This window comes from Podarcis muralis, chromosome 4 (genome assembly GCF_964188315.1).
Source record: "Podarcis muralis chromosome 4, rPodMur119.hap1.1, whole genome shotgun sequence".
NCBI classification, from domain to species: Eukaryota; Metazoa; Chordata; class Lepidosauria; order Squamata; family Lacertidae; genus Podarcis; species Podarcis muralis.
Window position 1 is genome coordinate 3,923,628 of NC_135658.1, and position 14,715 is coordinate 3,938,342.

Below are 14,715 nucleotides of genomic sequence, written 5' to 3' on the forward strand. Positions count from 1 at the left end.
GAGAATGCGAGCGGCGCGAAGGGTGAGGGGGGGGGAGAGAGATACAGGCGGTCAGGACCGGACTGCGCCGGCTCGTGGCGCAGCTACGCTTTCGGAGCCACCGTTCGACCAATAGGAGCCCAGCGCGGAGTTGACGGCCTCGGCGCACGGCCGTGCGACGCAACGACGCCTTCCGAGGAAGGATCAGCCAGCCAATAAGAGGGGCCGATCGCGCCAGGCGTCAGCGTGCGTGCGTGCGACGGACGTGCGTGTGTGACGCACTTATTTCCCCCCCTCAACTTCCCTCGGCGCTTCTCGACCTCTCGCGTGAGGCGACAGCAGCCAAGGCGGGTGTCTGTGGAGCTGCCGCCGCGGCCTCCTCCGTTCGTGGCGTGTACGGCCGAGGCGCCCACCCGAGCGAGCGAGCGGCGAGGCCCGAGCCGCCTTCCCGCGCTGAGGCTCCGGGGCGGAGGAGCGCGCGGCCCGCCCTCGTCTCCAGGCCCAGGCCAGGCTCGGGTGAAGCCCCGCCGGGGCCCCGGAGGATTCTGGGAAAGGGTGAGTGGCGCCCGGGAGGTGGGAGGGGCTGGGGGGCGAGCGGGGTCTTTGTGCAGCGCCGAGCGCACGAGAGTGACGTAGAAGAAGCCCCTTCTGTGGTTGCGGGGCTTGTGGGTCGCTTGCAGGGATCCGCTAGTGTGTTGTTAGCATTGTATTGATATCCCGCCTTTTTCCCTGTCGGGGGCTCAAGGAGTGGCTTACTGCTAGAACAGAAACAGTTAAAAACCGAGGGGAGAAAAAAACCACCCAATAATTGAAAAAGGATTCAACATCAGCGCACTAGAGTGACGTAGAAGAAGCCCCTTCTGTGGTTACGGGTCGGAGCCGGGCTTGTGGGTCGCTTGCAGGGATCCGCTAGTGTGTTGTTATTGTTAGCATTATATTTATATCCCGCCTTTTCCCCTGTCGGGCTCATGGAGTGGCTTACTGCTAGAACAGAAACCGAGGGGGGAGGAAAAACCCCAATTATTGAATTATTCATCATCAATATTAGTAGGCCATCTAGGAGAAGGAAAACTCTCATCCTAAAGCTCTGTTGCTTTCTGGAATATCTTTGTAAGAAAAAGCGAAGGAGTCAATCCTACACAAATGCAGAATGCCACCTTGTACATCTCCTTCTGGCAGCTCCTGCAGGCAAGCTGGTGCCAGATATGTTGCTCTGCTTTCCTTTGTTGGGGGCCTTGTCTTCTGGGCAGTCCAGAACCTCCAGATACACTGCCCGGCCTTGCGCCCCAGGGAGGTCACGTCGGTGCTGCTAGTGCAGTGGTTAATAATAATAATGATGTTATTATTTATACCCCGCCCATCTGGCTGGGTTTCCCCAGCCACTCTGGCGGCGTCCAGCCGAATATTAAAAACAATACAGCATCAGACATTAAAAACTTCCCTAAACAGAGCTGACTTCACCCCTGGAGGTGCACTGCATTATTTCTTGAGACTGCAACAACAAACTGTAAAAATAAACAGATTGTCCCAGCACCAGCCCTTTCCTTAAAAGCAGTCAGTTCCCTAGCACTTGTTGGCACAAGAAAGTCGTCACCTGCCAACAGAAGGACAACAAGGAGGAGCCCATCTGGTTTCTCTAGGGAAGGAGTTTCAAAATCTGGGGACAGCCACTGAGAGCCTTCAGTGTGGCATAGAGAGGTGAAGACTGTAAAACAAGTCTGCTGGACTAGGCCAAAAGGGGCCGTCTAGTCCAACATTCTGTTATTGCACTGGCCAAACACATGGCCCAAAGGGAAAGAAGCCCACAAGCACAAGAGTGCTTCTCCTTGCTTCATTTTCCAGCAACTGGTATTCAGAAGCATTGCTGGTAATAGCATTATGTAACAATTATTGCCTCCAACGTTAGAGGCAGAGCTTAGCTATCATGGTTAGTAACCATTGGTTGCGTGTCATCTTCCATGAACGTGGCTAATCCTCTTTTAAAACCATCCAAGTTGGTGGCTGTGGGAGCAAGTGTCATAGTTTAACTATGCAGTGCATGAGGAAGCATGGGTGTAAACTTTGGGATGAGTGAGTACAATGTCTCTGTGTGTTTATATTTGTGTTTTCTGCCTATTTGGGGCGGGCCTCTCACTCAGCAGCAGAGGGTCCCAGGTTGATTCTCCAGAATCTCTGATTTGTAGGCTCTTTAGGTAGCTGAGCTGGGAAATCCTAAGAGGTTTTAAAGAACTGCTACCAGCCAGAAAACAACAACTGCTGGGATAATGTGCAAGTGAGAGTGGAGGATGGCACTTAAGCATATGAATGGGAACCCCAAAGCAGGACCTGAGTTCATATCTGTGTCATGGCAGTGCTCCATCTCCGCTCTCAGAAGCAGTTGCTGGCAATCCCTACTGTTGCTCTCCGGTTCTGCTTTGGAGTTCCCATTTGTCTAGGTGGGCCTTTCCCTGTTCCACTAGGGCAAGAACTATCCATTTCTTATTTTCTTCTTGCAGTGGAAACAAGGTTCTGCCATGTGTGTACCTATTTGTTATATTATTTGCCATGTGTGTACCTATTTGTTATAGTTATATTATTTAATGGCTCTACAATGTTATTGGTGGATGAAAAAGTTGATAATCATAAGTGTTTGTCATGCTGCCTTGAATGTTTCACCTGAGTGTTTTCATAAATTAAACACCATCTTGGATACATATGCATATTTTTAAATGGCAACTATTGTTGCATATCTTTGCATTTTATTGAATCGGTGAAACTTTTTAAATGGAAACATTGGTAGCAGAGCTAAAATTCACACAGCTATTTTTAGACACTGAAGCTCAGGTTCGAATCCCCACTCTGCCAACTCAACTTACAGAGTTGTTGCAAGGCAAACATGATGTGGAAGAGAAATGCACACTGCCCTTAGCTGCTTTATGGAAAGGTGGGATAGAACCAAATTAATTAAAAAATATGTGCCTACTTCAGTGCATAATATATTGCTTTGATAAGTTTATGAAACTGGAAGTATAAAGAACAGCAGTGACAAAGTTATCCAGTGTTAGGATGTTGAAATATATGGTACTGGAGTAATATTTTTGTCTTTGCCAGTTGGGCAGCTAGAAAATAAATGAAAGCTGAAAATAAAAAACTATCATTTTGTTAATACTGCACATTAAGCTGGAGGGATAGGGCTCTTGCTATGCAGAAAAATTATTTGGATTAGACCAGGCATAGGCAAACTCCGGCCCTCCAGATGTTTGGGACTACAATTCCCATCATCCCTAGCTAACAGGACCAGTGGTCAGGAATGATTAGGCTGAAGGAACATATTCAAGACAGTAAGTCTAACAATTTGTATGTGAGTGATGGTACTATGGGGTGGTTGCACATTTAGATGGAGGTTACTTTAGATCAGCGGTTCTCAACCTGTGGGTCCCCAGATGTTGTTGGACTACAACTCCCATCATCCCTGAGCTCTGGCCTTGCTAGCTAGAGGTGATGGGAGTTGTAGTTCAACAACATCTGGGGACCCGCAGGTTGAGAAAGGCTGCTTTAGATGGTTTGAAGATCACACAGCCACAGGCTAGCTTCTAGTGGTGCATATCAGTAGCTTCGGGAAGGACTGACAAGGAGGTTGTAATGAGTGCAAGTGCTAATGCCTGGTCCTTGGAAGTTCCTTGAAACCACCAGGATAGCATGCAGCTGTGTAGTTTAAGTTCTCTCTGTGTGACCATCTCAACCCAGGGCCACTACTGGAGAAGTAAAGAATTGATGCTGCCATGTGAATAAGCTTTTTGGCTTTAGAGAAACTTTCAGTGACATACAGGCAGTGGTTTGAGTTTTTAAAAACTTCCATTTTTTGTGGCCAGTATCTGTATGCTCTACCTGTTAAGAAACCTTAGACACAATGGAGCCATCAGTCTTAGAAACAGATATGAAAGCTAGGAGCTAAATGGCACCTTAAACGTAGTTTGTGGACGCAACAATGAAATGTCTAAGCGTGCTTTTTTATAGCAAGAATACAAAGCTGAAAATGAATGAACTGCAGCTAAAATATTATGTTCATTTTTCACATGGTCTAGTCCTTCCCCTGCCCAACCCCCTAATATTCTTAAGAGGGTCTCTTCTCCAGCCTTCAGAGAGTAGCTGGAAGTCGGGAGGCAGAAAAATGTCCTCCTTTCCTTCTGCTCTGCAGTTTTGCTCTGAAATCTTAGGCGCAGTACTGTGCCCAGAGCTCAGAAACTGCTTGTGCTAATGAAATTCCCTGTCGCAAAACGTGCCTAGAACAATGGGAGTTTTGAATACTGGTAGCCATGCCTACCCAAGTTAAAAACTGGTGACTTTTAGCTGAGCTTTGCTTGCAGTGATGTTTGAGGGAGCCATGTTTGTCTGCTTTGGCAAAAACCCCTGTCCAAAGAATGTGGAGGTATGATTTTATTTTATTTTATTTCAGTTTGTATACCTCCCTTCTTCATAGATCTCAGGGCGGTTCACAACATAAAAATATAAGATAAAAACAGAAAACACATAATAAAAACAAGAAGAAAACAAACCAGTAACCCTCCCACAACTCCAACACTCATGTTAAACTCAAGCCCTTAGTTTTGTTTTCCTTTTTAATCAAGTACTAACTTGGGTCTGTCTTCATCATAGGGTAATGGGAATCCTGAGCGAATGAACATTGTCCACGTGAAGTAGCCTGGAATAAGATAAAGGTGAGAGTTTGAATAAGGAGTGTAATGATTGGGAAATGCTTAGGACTACGTACCAGATGTAAGAAGGAAAATGTTCAGCTGCTTCTTTATTTTACAATATCTTTAGGCTGGCTTTCTATTCGAGGGAAAATATAGCCAACAAATATAGTTAAATAAAACGTGGAGAATCTCTGCTAATTGCTCATGGAATCTAAAGTGCCTACAGCAGATGATCTGGGCAGAACACATACAGACTTCCCAGAAGTTAATGTTCCACAACTGAACAGCTACAGAAAAGACCTTATTCCTAATGGATGTTAGCTCCCTAAAGCATGCTAGGAAGATAATGGAGATCTATTTTTCTATAGACAGTGGACTTTTGTTTGTTGGTGTAGAAATGTTTGTGTAGAAATTCTCGGTGAGATGAGAGCCATACATGCAAACCTGATGTCTCAGGTAGTACAGCCAGACATGAATTTCATCACTTCACTACAGTCAGTGCCTTTGGATGGGATACACCTTTGCAGGAGATCCTGGGGGTGGCCTTTGCTACCAAGTCCTTTTAAAGAGCTTTCCAGGAGCATCAGGCTGACCAAAGCGAAATAGAAATTTTCATGTTGAAAATGGCAATGTGCAGTAATTAATGGTAATGAGATGGATAGCCATATATATCCCCCCCCCCCATTTCTAATAACTGTATTTATCTGGCATTTCTCAATAAGGCCAAACGTTGATTTCATCTAAGTTTTTATTTTTATTTTCTTCATTTAGGTCTTGAGAACCTGAAACAACTTCAAAATGTTTAACAAATCATTTGGAACGCCTTTCGGAGGCAACACAGGTGGCTTTGGGACAACTTCAACTTTTGGGCAGAGTAAGTTACGTGGTGGAGAAGCCTATGAATAGGGCCACAGGGTGCTGCCATGTTACCAGATCAGTCTATTTGCCCATCCTGGCACAGGTATTGCACGTTACCTGCTCTGTGATCTCGTTTAACTGGACATGGCAGGAATAGACTTCAGACGACCTGGATGCAAAGCATTTCGTTCACTTCTAAGCTGGTGAGGGAACCTGTTCAGCCGTTGTTGAATTCCCATCAGTCCCAGCCAGAATGAGCAATAGATGACCAGAAATTCATAGAATTGTAGAGTTGGAAGGCACCCTGAGGGTCATCTAGTCCAACCCACTGCAATGCAGGAATTGCAGCTCAAGAGAGATGGCCATCCAACCCCTACTTAAAAACATCTAAGGAAGGAGAGTCCACCATCTTCCAGGGGAAGACCGTTCCAGTGTTGAAAAGTTCTGCTGATGTTCCCGATGGGAGTTGTAGTATAGCAACATCAGGAGGGCCACAGGGTAGCCACCCCTGTTCTAGGCTGCCAGTTTGGGTTTTTAAAGTTTTCATTAAAAGGCTAAGTCAGCTTTAAGTGTAACCTCCTTTGAAGTTGGCTTAAAAAGCCAATACTTTACCTATCAGATATTTCAGGGGTAGGCAACCAAAGGCCCGTGGGCCGGATGCGGCCCAATTGCCTTCTCAATCCAGCCCACGGACGGTCCGGGAACCAGTGTGTTTTTACATGAGTAGAATGTGTGCTTTTATTTTAAATGCATCTCTGAGTTATTTTTGGGGCATAGGAATTCGTTCATCCCCCCCCCCAATCTAGTCCAGCCCACCACATGGTCTGAGGGGCGGTGGACTGGCCCACAGCTGAAAAAGGATGCTGACCCCTGAGATACTTAGCTGAGTTGCCACATTCTCTCATACAGAAGACTTGCATTCCTAATAGAAATGGCTTACAGAACCATCTTCCATTCAGGAAGTGCTAGACTTGTATTTGAAATGACTTCACTTCTTGTAGGCCAACTGCAGCTGTACAACCAGCTCATTGCTATGTGGTTTCAGCCCCTTCTGTACTCAGACCATATAGTCTCATCTCCCAACTCTACCCGCTTTGCAGATGCTGGCTTTGGCACTACAAGTGGAGGAGCTTTTGGGGCATCTGCTTTTGGAACAAATAATAATGCAGGAGGACTGTTCGGGACTGCGCAGACCAAGCCAGGTACAGGTATTACCACTGCTTCTTATTCCTTAACTTGAACCCCTTCACTGTTTGCCTCTTTTACTTTGATCAATTTAAGCTGCTGGCTGTTACCTAAGACCAAAGCTTCTTAGGGCCCAAGTACCCATAGGAATAATTCTATCTTACTCTTCTGACAAATGATGCCTCTCAAAGTAGATTGCATCAATAAAAAGAGAGACACAGACTGTCATCAAGTTTACAAACTTGAAAAAGACTAATGAAGGGGAAACAGAGGGGAAAGGCAGAGGACGGATGTTGCTCTGGCCTCGAGGAACTAAGCATTTATATCCAGTTTGGGCTAGAATGAGCCTCCCTTGGTGAGATTCTTGGTGGCAACTGGAGCAGAGGGGACAGCAAAATCCCTGAAGCTGCTTCGCCTCCTCTGACTGATAGATGGGGCCAGATTAGTCACACCCTTCCTGTGATCCTCTTCCCTTATCAGTCTGTCCATTAAAAAAAAATATCTGCTGAAGTTCTTGGCCAGTTTCCTCCTTTATCAGAGGGACACTGTTCCACAACAAAGAAGGAATCATTTTAAGTGCTAGTGCTCCATTTGTGGAGTGCCCTCACTGAAGAGGGCCACAAACAGACAAAATCTGTTTACCTAGGCACTTTATCTTCATAATTTTATAAACTGGTTTTATTTGCTTTTTTTGCTGTTGTGTTGAAATACACAAATGGATCTTCATCCCATTAGGTTTTATGCATATATCGCCAGTCAAACTGGCCAAAATGTATATAAAAAAGATTCACAACTGTTGGAAATGTAGGGTACATTTATTCACTTATAGTGGAAATGTAATCAGGCAAAGGAATTTTGGGAAATGGTGTACAACGAGCTAATTGGAAATGGGTTACCAAAAAAAGCCCACAACTTTTTCTTATATATATGCGCAACAACAGCAGCAAAGATAGTATAGGTGAGAAACTGGAAACAAAGAGAAACCCCAGGGAAAGAACAATGGCTAAATAAACTAATGGAATCTGCTGAGCTTGCAAGTATGGCATCCAAAATAAGAAATGTAGATGATAAACAGATGAGGAGTGAGTGGGAGCATCTAGGGGAATATTTACAAAATTTGATCTTAAATACAAATTCCAGGTAGTGGATACCTTCTGACCAGCAGTTGATAATATAAAGGGTATGGGAAGGCTGAAAACAAGGTGAAGGTATTATTGTATATGCGGCTAATTAAGATGTGCAAGAGCTGTCATGGAATGCTGGGTGGGAATTACAAAAGAATTATTGTACAAATGGGGATTTGTGCATATGTTTGTGTGGGTTTCGTCATCAAATAATCCCACCCCTTCTTGTGTCCGATTTGATTGGATATTTCTGGTTCCAGGAGGGTTGTTTGGTTCCAGCACCTTCAGCCAGCCAGCCACTTCTTCTACCAGCACTGGCTTCGGATTTGGAACATCGACTGGCACTTCCAGTGGGTTGTTTGGGACAGCAAGCACTGGCGGAGGCCTCTTTTCATCCCAGAACAATGCCTTTGCACAGAGTAAACCTGTGGGGTTTGGCAGTGAGTATAATCTATTGCTATTTCCAGACCATTTTGAAGAATTCTTTACGCAGCACAACCACATGATTCTAAGTTCTTTAAATCACTTTTATTGCTGTATTTATAATTGTTGTGACCCTCCCTGGTTCCTCAGGGTGAAGGGCAGGTGGTAATAATAATAAAAATAATAATAATACAGTCATACCTCAGAAGTTGAACGGAATCTAATCCGGAAGTCTGTTTGACTTCCAAAACGCTCGGAAACCAAAGCGCGGCTTCTGATTGGCTGCAGGAAGCTGCTGCAGCCAATCAGAAGCCCTGTCAGACGTTTGGGTTCCAAAGAACGTTTGCAAACCGGAACACTCACTTCCAGGTTTGTGGTGTTTGGGAACCAAAACACCTGAGCACCAAGGCGTTTGGGATCCAAGGTACAAATGTAATAACAACAGCTTGGGTAGTTGCTCCCCAAGTGCTTGCCTTGGGACAGTTCAGTTTCTTGCTCACCAGGGACAGGGGACAAGTCGTGTTTAGCAAACCTGTTCTGAGTCTGCCATAAGAAAGACAAAAACATTGCTTTAGTCCTTGTTGGGGTGGGTGCAGGGGCATAGGAAGGAGGGGCAGTGGGGGTGGACCACCCCTGCTGCCCTCACTGGGGCGGGGTGCCATTTGGCGCCCCGCCCACCTGCAACTCCCAAACCTACCCCGAGACGTTGGGGTACGGGGGGAGCTGTGCTGCTTTGCCGGTGGCATTTCCCCCCTTCCCCCTTCGTTTTGACAGCTTGGGGGAGGCTTGGGAGTCGCAGGTGGGCAGCGCGCTGAATGTCCACCATGGGCAGCTCGCTCCCCGCCCACGAGCGGCTTGCTCCGCCCCACTTGGGAGCACGCCTGCCCTGGGCAGCACGGGTATTTGCTCCGCCGCTGGGTGGGTGGAGGGAGGTATTAGCAAAATGGATATACAGAAAAACTTGTATGGGGGAACATATTTATGCTCCTTTCTGCAAGATCCTCTTGTATTTCATATTAAATTTAAATTGTATTTCATATTAAATTGAAATTAATTTAATTTAAATTATTATTATTATTAATACCCCGCCCACCTAGCTGGGTTTCCCCAGCCACTCTGGGCGGCTTCCAATAAAATATTAAAATACAGTAATCCATCAAACCTTAAAAGCTGCCTTGCCTTAAACACTTGCCTTGCATAGTGTGAAAAGTAAGGCTATCGTTTGTTTTAGGCACTGTCTCCTCTCGTATTTGGGCATTGACTTCGCTTTTCCTTTTCTACAGACTTTGGGACAAGCACTAGCAGTGGGGGGTTATTTGGAACCACTAACACAACCGCCAATCCGTTTGGGGGGACGTCCGGTTCCCTCTTTGGATCGACCAGCTTCACCGTTCCAACTGGCACCACCATTAAATTCAATGTAAGTCCCAGTTGCTTCCTGTCTAAAATTAGTTCCATCCACTCCCTAGCCTTTTCCAGTATGATGCCGGCCAGATGTTTGTTTTGGATTGCAACTACTAGCACCCCTGACATGTTGCCCTGTTTGCCAGGGCTGATGGGAGTTGCAGTCCAGAAGAGGCTGCTTTTACTGTCAGCCTTTCTGTTCACTACGCTTTGGACTCCCTTTTCCGATGAAAGATGCATCTGGTGTATTTATTGTGTATTTTATTTATCTATTTGTTTGTAATAGTTATAAACTGCTGAATATTACAAAATAACAATAGCTGCCAGTGGGAACCGCGGCGGCAAGCCCTCTTGTTTGGAGAGCAGTAGCCAAATGACCAGAGTTGAATATCAACCCTGCGAGGCAGTACGCTGCCACTACTCCTGTAAACCCATCAGCCTGGATCAAGATAATCCCAGAGCTTCCCAAATGCCACATGAGGTTTTGGGAACCAGACGCTGTCCCTGCAAGCTTCAAGCCCACTAAAGTTTATGCAGTGGTAGTTTGACCAAGAGACTAAGATAACTACATTCAGTGCCAACAGGTCCCATCCAAAGAAACACACAGGTAGCAGGAAGAGTTTTTAAAAAAAGAATAGCAGCATAAATAATGGAGCTGTATCCCAGTGAGATTATAAGTAAAAGCAGTTGGGAATGGTAAGACAAGATACCAAACCAACTAACTTGCTTTATAAACTAAATCAGCAAATTGGCCTCCAGCAAGTAGCATACAGGTGTTTCCAGGTGTCAGGCAACATGGTGAGGACTAGCACAAAGTTTTACCCCAACTTTGCCTAGTAACCAGTGACTCTGAATAGCCAATGAGAAGACTCTACCGTGTTATGAGCAACCCATGTTCTCACAGGTGTGGCCAGTTTCTAATTAGCTAGGCCCACACTGACCTCCAGTAGCAACAGCACAGAAAGATCTCACAGGTGCCGATACTTGTGATCCCCGCCTCCCAGCCTTGAAGGGAGAGAATACTCTCTCAGAAGCCTCCTTTTGTGCTCAGAGGCCTGAGTTGGGAAACCATTTTCTAGCAGCAAAGAAAAAACCAAAGGAAATAAAAACTGATAAAACAGTTCTCCAAAGAGAAATTCAATTACTGCCCATGGGCCAGCTCATCTTCTGGAGAAGCCTCGCTTGGCAAATGAATCACAGAATAAGAGCACAGGTACTCTGTCTTTTGCTGTTTCAGTTTTGGTCCTTTATCTCTTTATTTGGATCACGTTTAAATAACACGGCTATAACCAGCCTGTGGTGGTTCAACTTCTGTGTGATCACTTGTGGAAAGGCCATGGCTCAGTGGCCAGAGCACATGCCGTACCTGCAGAAGGTCACTGCTTCCAGTCTCTGGCATTTCCAGCCCAGGTGTTCCAAGTGCGGAAACAGAAATACGAGGCATTGCGTTGAGCTGGAAAACTTGTGTGCAGAGGCTCCTTTAAGCAGAAGGTGGAATAGTTGATCATGAGGGTTCTGTAGCAGTTGTTGGAGCAGAAGATGCCAGGATTTCATAGCAGGGAGCGCTCTCTTGAGCCCTTCTTCAGCCACATGCACCAGTGGGGATGGGGCTCTCTCCTGCTCGTGCTACAGCAGGAAGAGTAGCAGCAGGAGCAGCAGGCACAACAAAGGACAATGAGGGCTGCCTTCCAGGTAGTGAAGGGCCCTCTCAGCCGGGTCAGCCTAGAGCAGGAGCAGAGGCAGACCATAGGCCAGGGCAGTGTGTGGCTTTGTACCAGGATGGCCGGAAAGCGTGGGCATCCCTTGCATACCAAGGCAAGCAAAGCCCCTTCTGTTTATCATCTTCTACGTCTTATCCTTCTCCCTAGAAGCCTGAGTCCCGTTCTGACCTGGTGAGAAACTGGCTACCCAGGGTGCCTCACGGCTGACCGATAATTTGAACTGCTGTATTATTATTAATATTAATATTTAAGTTTATATATTGTCATTTATTTAATAATTTATATATACAATTTATATATATCAAAAGATCCCAGGGTGATGTACAACATTAAAAGCACATTGCAGAACATCAGTGATAAAAACATAATAATGAAAGCATACTGACAAACAGCCTAATAATAAAATAGTCGTCATAATAACAGTCCTCTTCCCCACACTTTTACAGGACATAGATTATTTAATAGCCATAGACCTGAGTAAAGAGGAATGTTTTTACCTGGGGCCTTAAGACATGTACTGATGGCACCAAATGAGGCTCTCTGGGTAGAGCATTCCACAATCGGAGCCACCACAGAAAAGGCCTGTTGTTGTCGCCCTCCAAACCTCTCTGGGAGGGGGAACATCTAGAAGGGCCTCAGAAGACAAGGGCTGGGGCTGGGTTGGTTTATGTGGGGAGAGGCGGTCCATAAGGTATTGAGGTCCTGAGCCATGTGAGGCTTTATAGGTCAACCCCCGCACTTTGAATTGGGCTCGGAAGCTAATCGGCAGTCAGTTCAGTTGTGCCAGGATGGGTGTTACATGCTGTAGCATGCTAGCTTGTCTCAGTGTTCTTGTTAGCTCACATGAGTGGCTGCTTGGAGGCTCACAGGAATCCTACTGCTCCCTCTGTGCCATGACTGCTTACAGGACTTAGAATCATAGAGTTGGAAAGAGACCACAAGAGCCATCGAGTCCAACCCCCTGCCAAGCAGGAAACACCATCAGAGCACTCCTGACATATGGTTGTCAAGCCTCTGCTTAAAGACCTCCAAAGACGGAGACTCCACCACACTCCTTGGCAGCAAATTCCACTGTCGAACAGCTCTTACTGTCAGGAAGTTCTTCCTAATGTTTAGGTGGAATCTTCTTTCTTGTAGTTTGGATCCATTGCTCCGTGTCCGCTTCTCTGGAGCAGCAGAAAACAACCTTTCTCCCTCCTCTATGTGACATCCTTTTATATATTTGAACATGGCTATCATATCACCCCTTAACCTCCTCTTCCCCAGGCTAAACATGCCCAGCTCCCTTAGCCGTTCCTCATAAGGCATCGTTTCCAGGCCTTTGACCATTTTGGTTGCCCTCCTCTGGACACGTTCAAGTTTGTCAGTGTCCTTCTTAAACTGTGGTGCCCAGAACTGGACACAGTACTCCAGGTGAGGTCTGACCAGAGCAGAATACAGTGGCACTATTACTTCCCTTGATCTAGATGCTATACTCCTATTGATGCAGCCCAGAATTGCATTGGCTTTTTTAGCTGCTTCCAGGGGAATTAAATCTAAAGTAACCTTGACGAGTGTTCACATTTCTCTTCCAGCCCCCTACGGGTACTGACACTATGGTTAAGTCCGGAGTCAGCACAAACATCAGCACCAAGCACCAGTGCATTACTGCTATGAAAGAATATGAAAGCAAATCGCTAGAGGTCAGTCCGTCATATATCTGTATCTCTGCATGCTGTCCCTGTTTGTTTCCATCCCGTCTTGTGGCTCAGACATTGGAGTGCTGCTCTCCTCCCTCTATAGCGGTGGATGGAGGGGTGAGCTCTTTGCATTTCAAGTAGAAAGATTGGAGGCAAGGCATTTATGCACATGGTGGGCCACATTCTGAACTGCCACATCACAGTTGTCAGGAGAAACCTGTCGGGCAGGTGTTTTTGGTGCCTGATGCCTGCAAAGTTGCATTTTGTCCACTTTGAGAACACTGCCCTGTGCCCAGGGACTGTCGGCTCCAATGTTTTACTGCATCGCTTTTGCCTGAGAAGGTGTGGTGGTAGCAGGTGTGGGGAACAGGTGGTGTCCCACGTGAGACGTCTGTACTCAAGAAATATTCCTTGTTTAGGAGCTTCGTTTGGAAGACTATCAAGCGAACAGGAAAGGTCCCACCAACCCTGTAGGAGCTGGAGCCACGCCAGGTTTGTTTGGCTCATCCACTGCTACCTCCAGCGCAGCCACAGGACTCTTTGGCTCCACCACCACTAACACAGGCTTTTCCTATGGACAGAATAAAACAGGGTTTGGAACCAGTAAGTACTGCTGCTTTGACTTGCGCAGGATCACTCTTTGAGTAGTCGCCTTTCAGGGTACTCGTGTATGTTTTTAATACTGTTTTAAGTTGCCTTGAGACTCTGTCATGTTAGGTGTCCAACATTTTTTGACACATGCAAATAATAACATCCACAGCTTGAAATACTGGCTCCTGATTTATAAGATGCTGTCAAAACTCCACCTGTTCTCTTTATGCTTGGGTAAAAACATGCAAACAGAGCAATCTCCTTGATGGAGCAGATTCTGCCTTGAGGTCCTTGGGGCAAGTAAGGAAGAAGTGCAAATAAGATAAGTTCTCCGAAAAAGGGGGGGAAGTGCCCAAGGGAGTTGCTCTGCATGTGATGCAAGTCCCAGGAAGTAGAATGCCACACTTAATAGTGCACAAGAAGTGAACTATTCAGTTCTTGATTCTGATTTAAGGCAGTATCTTGCCTGATATCATATGTGGTTAGCTGGCATCATTGACTGGAAAGGCACCTTGATCAGTCCCAGCTGTTTTCTTGCTCTAAAATGGCTCTACTCAAGTCAGCTTCTATTTCTTGGAAGCACCTCCCAGCAACACCAATGTTGTTGTTGTTGTTGTTGTTAAGGCAGCCCTGTCTAGGGAAGCTTTTAATGTTTGATGCATTACTGTATTTTAATATTTTGTTGGAAGCCGCCCAGAGTGGCTGGGGAAGCCCAGCCAGATGGGCAGGGTATAAATAATAAACTTAGTAGTAGTAGTAGTAGTAGTAGTAGTAGTTGCTTTATCTTGTCCAAGATGATCCAAAGCAACTTAGAACCAAACACCTCTGTGCTGCTGCTACTAATGCTTCCTCTTTTTGATTGGGAGTTCAGAGTGGTGTATGGTTTTGTAAGTTGAAAATTAAAACGACAGGAATTTTTTAAAAGAAAAACACAAAACTCTGACGCCATAGTCCAATCCCTCCGTCCTTATTTCTGCTCAAAACAATGCCTAAGTGCATGTGAGGAGCTGTGCCATCGGTGTGGTAGCTCCAAATCTATGGAATGCCTTCCTGCTAGAAATCAGGTGCCATCTCT

The 14,715-nt window shown here is 45.9% G+C and overlaps 1 protein-coding gene across 7 annotated transcripts in view; it reads left to right on the plus strand.

The window, feature by feature from the left end:
• Positions 1–235: 235 nt before the first annotated feature.
• Positions 236–14,715, plus strand: part of NUP98 (nucleoporin 98 and 96 precursor) — a 44,610-nt gene continuing 30,130 nt past the window's right edge. For 3 of the 7 annotated variants that reach the window (XM_077928004.1, XM_077928007.1, XM_077928008.1), the window contains exons 1-8: positions 237–534; positions 4,615–4,676; positions 5,427–5,529; positions 6,614–6,721; positions 8,083–8,262; positions 9,529–9,665; positions 12,945–13,052; positions 13,469–13,652. In XM_077928004.1, the coding sequence (XP_077784130.1) occupies positions 5,454–5,529; positions 6,614–6,721; positions 8,083–8,262; positions 9,529–9,665; positions 12,945–13,052; positions 13,469–13,652 (793 nt within the window). In that variant the 5' untranslated portion in view covers positions 237–534; positions 4,615–4,676; positions 5,427–5,453. Of the gene's footprint in view, positions 535–4,614; positions 4,677–5,426; positions 5,530–6,613; positions 6,722–8,082; positions 8,263–9,528; positions 9,666–12,944; positions 13,053–13,468; positions 13,653–14,715 lie in introns of all 7 variants that reach the window. The other 4 variants (XM_077928002.1, XM_077928006.1, XM_077928005.1 and 1 more) reach the window with 3 other exon arrangements.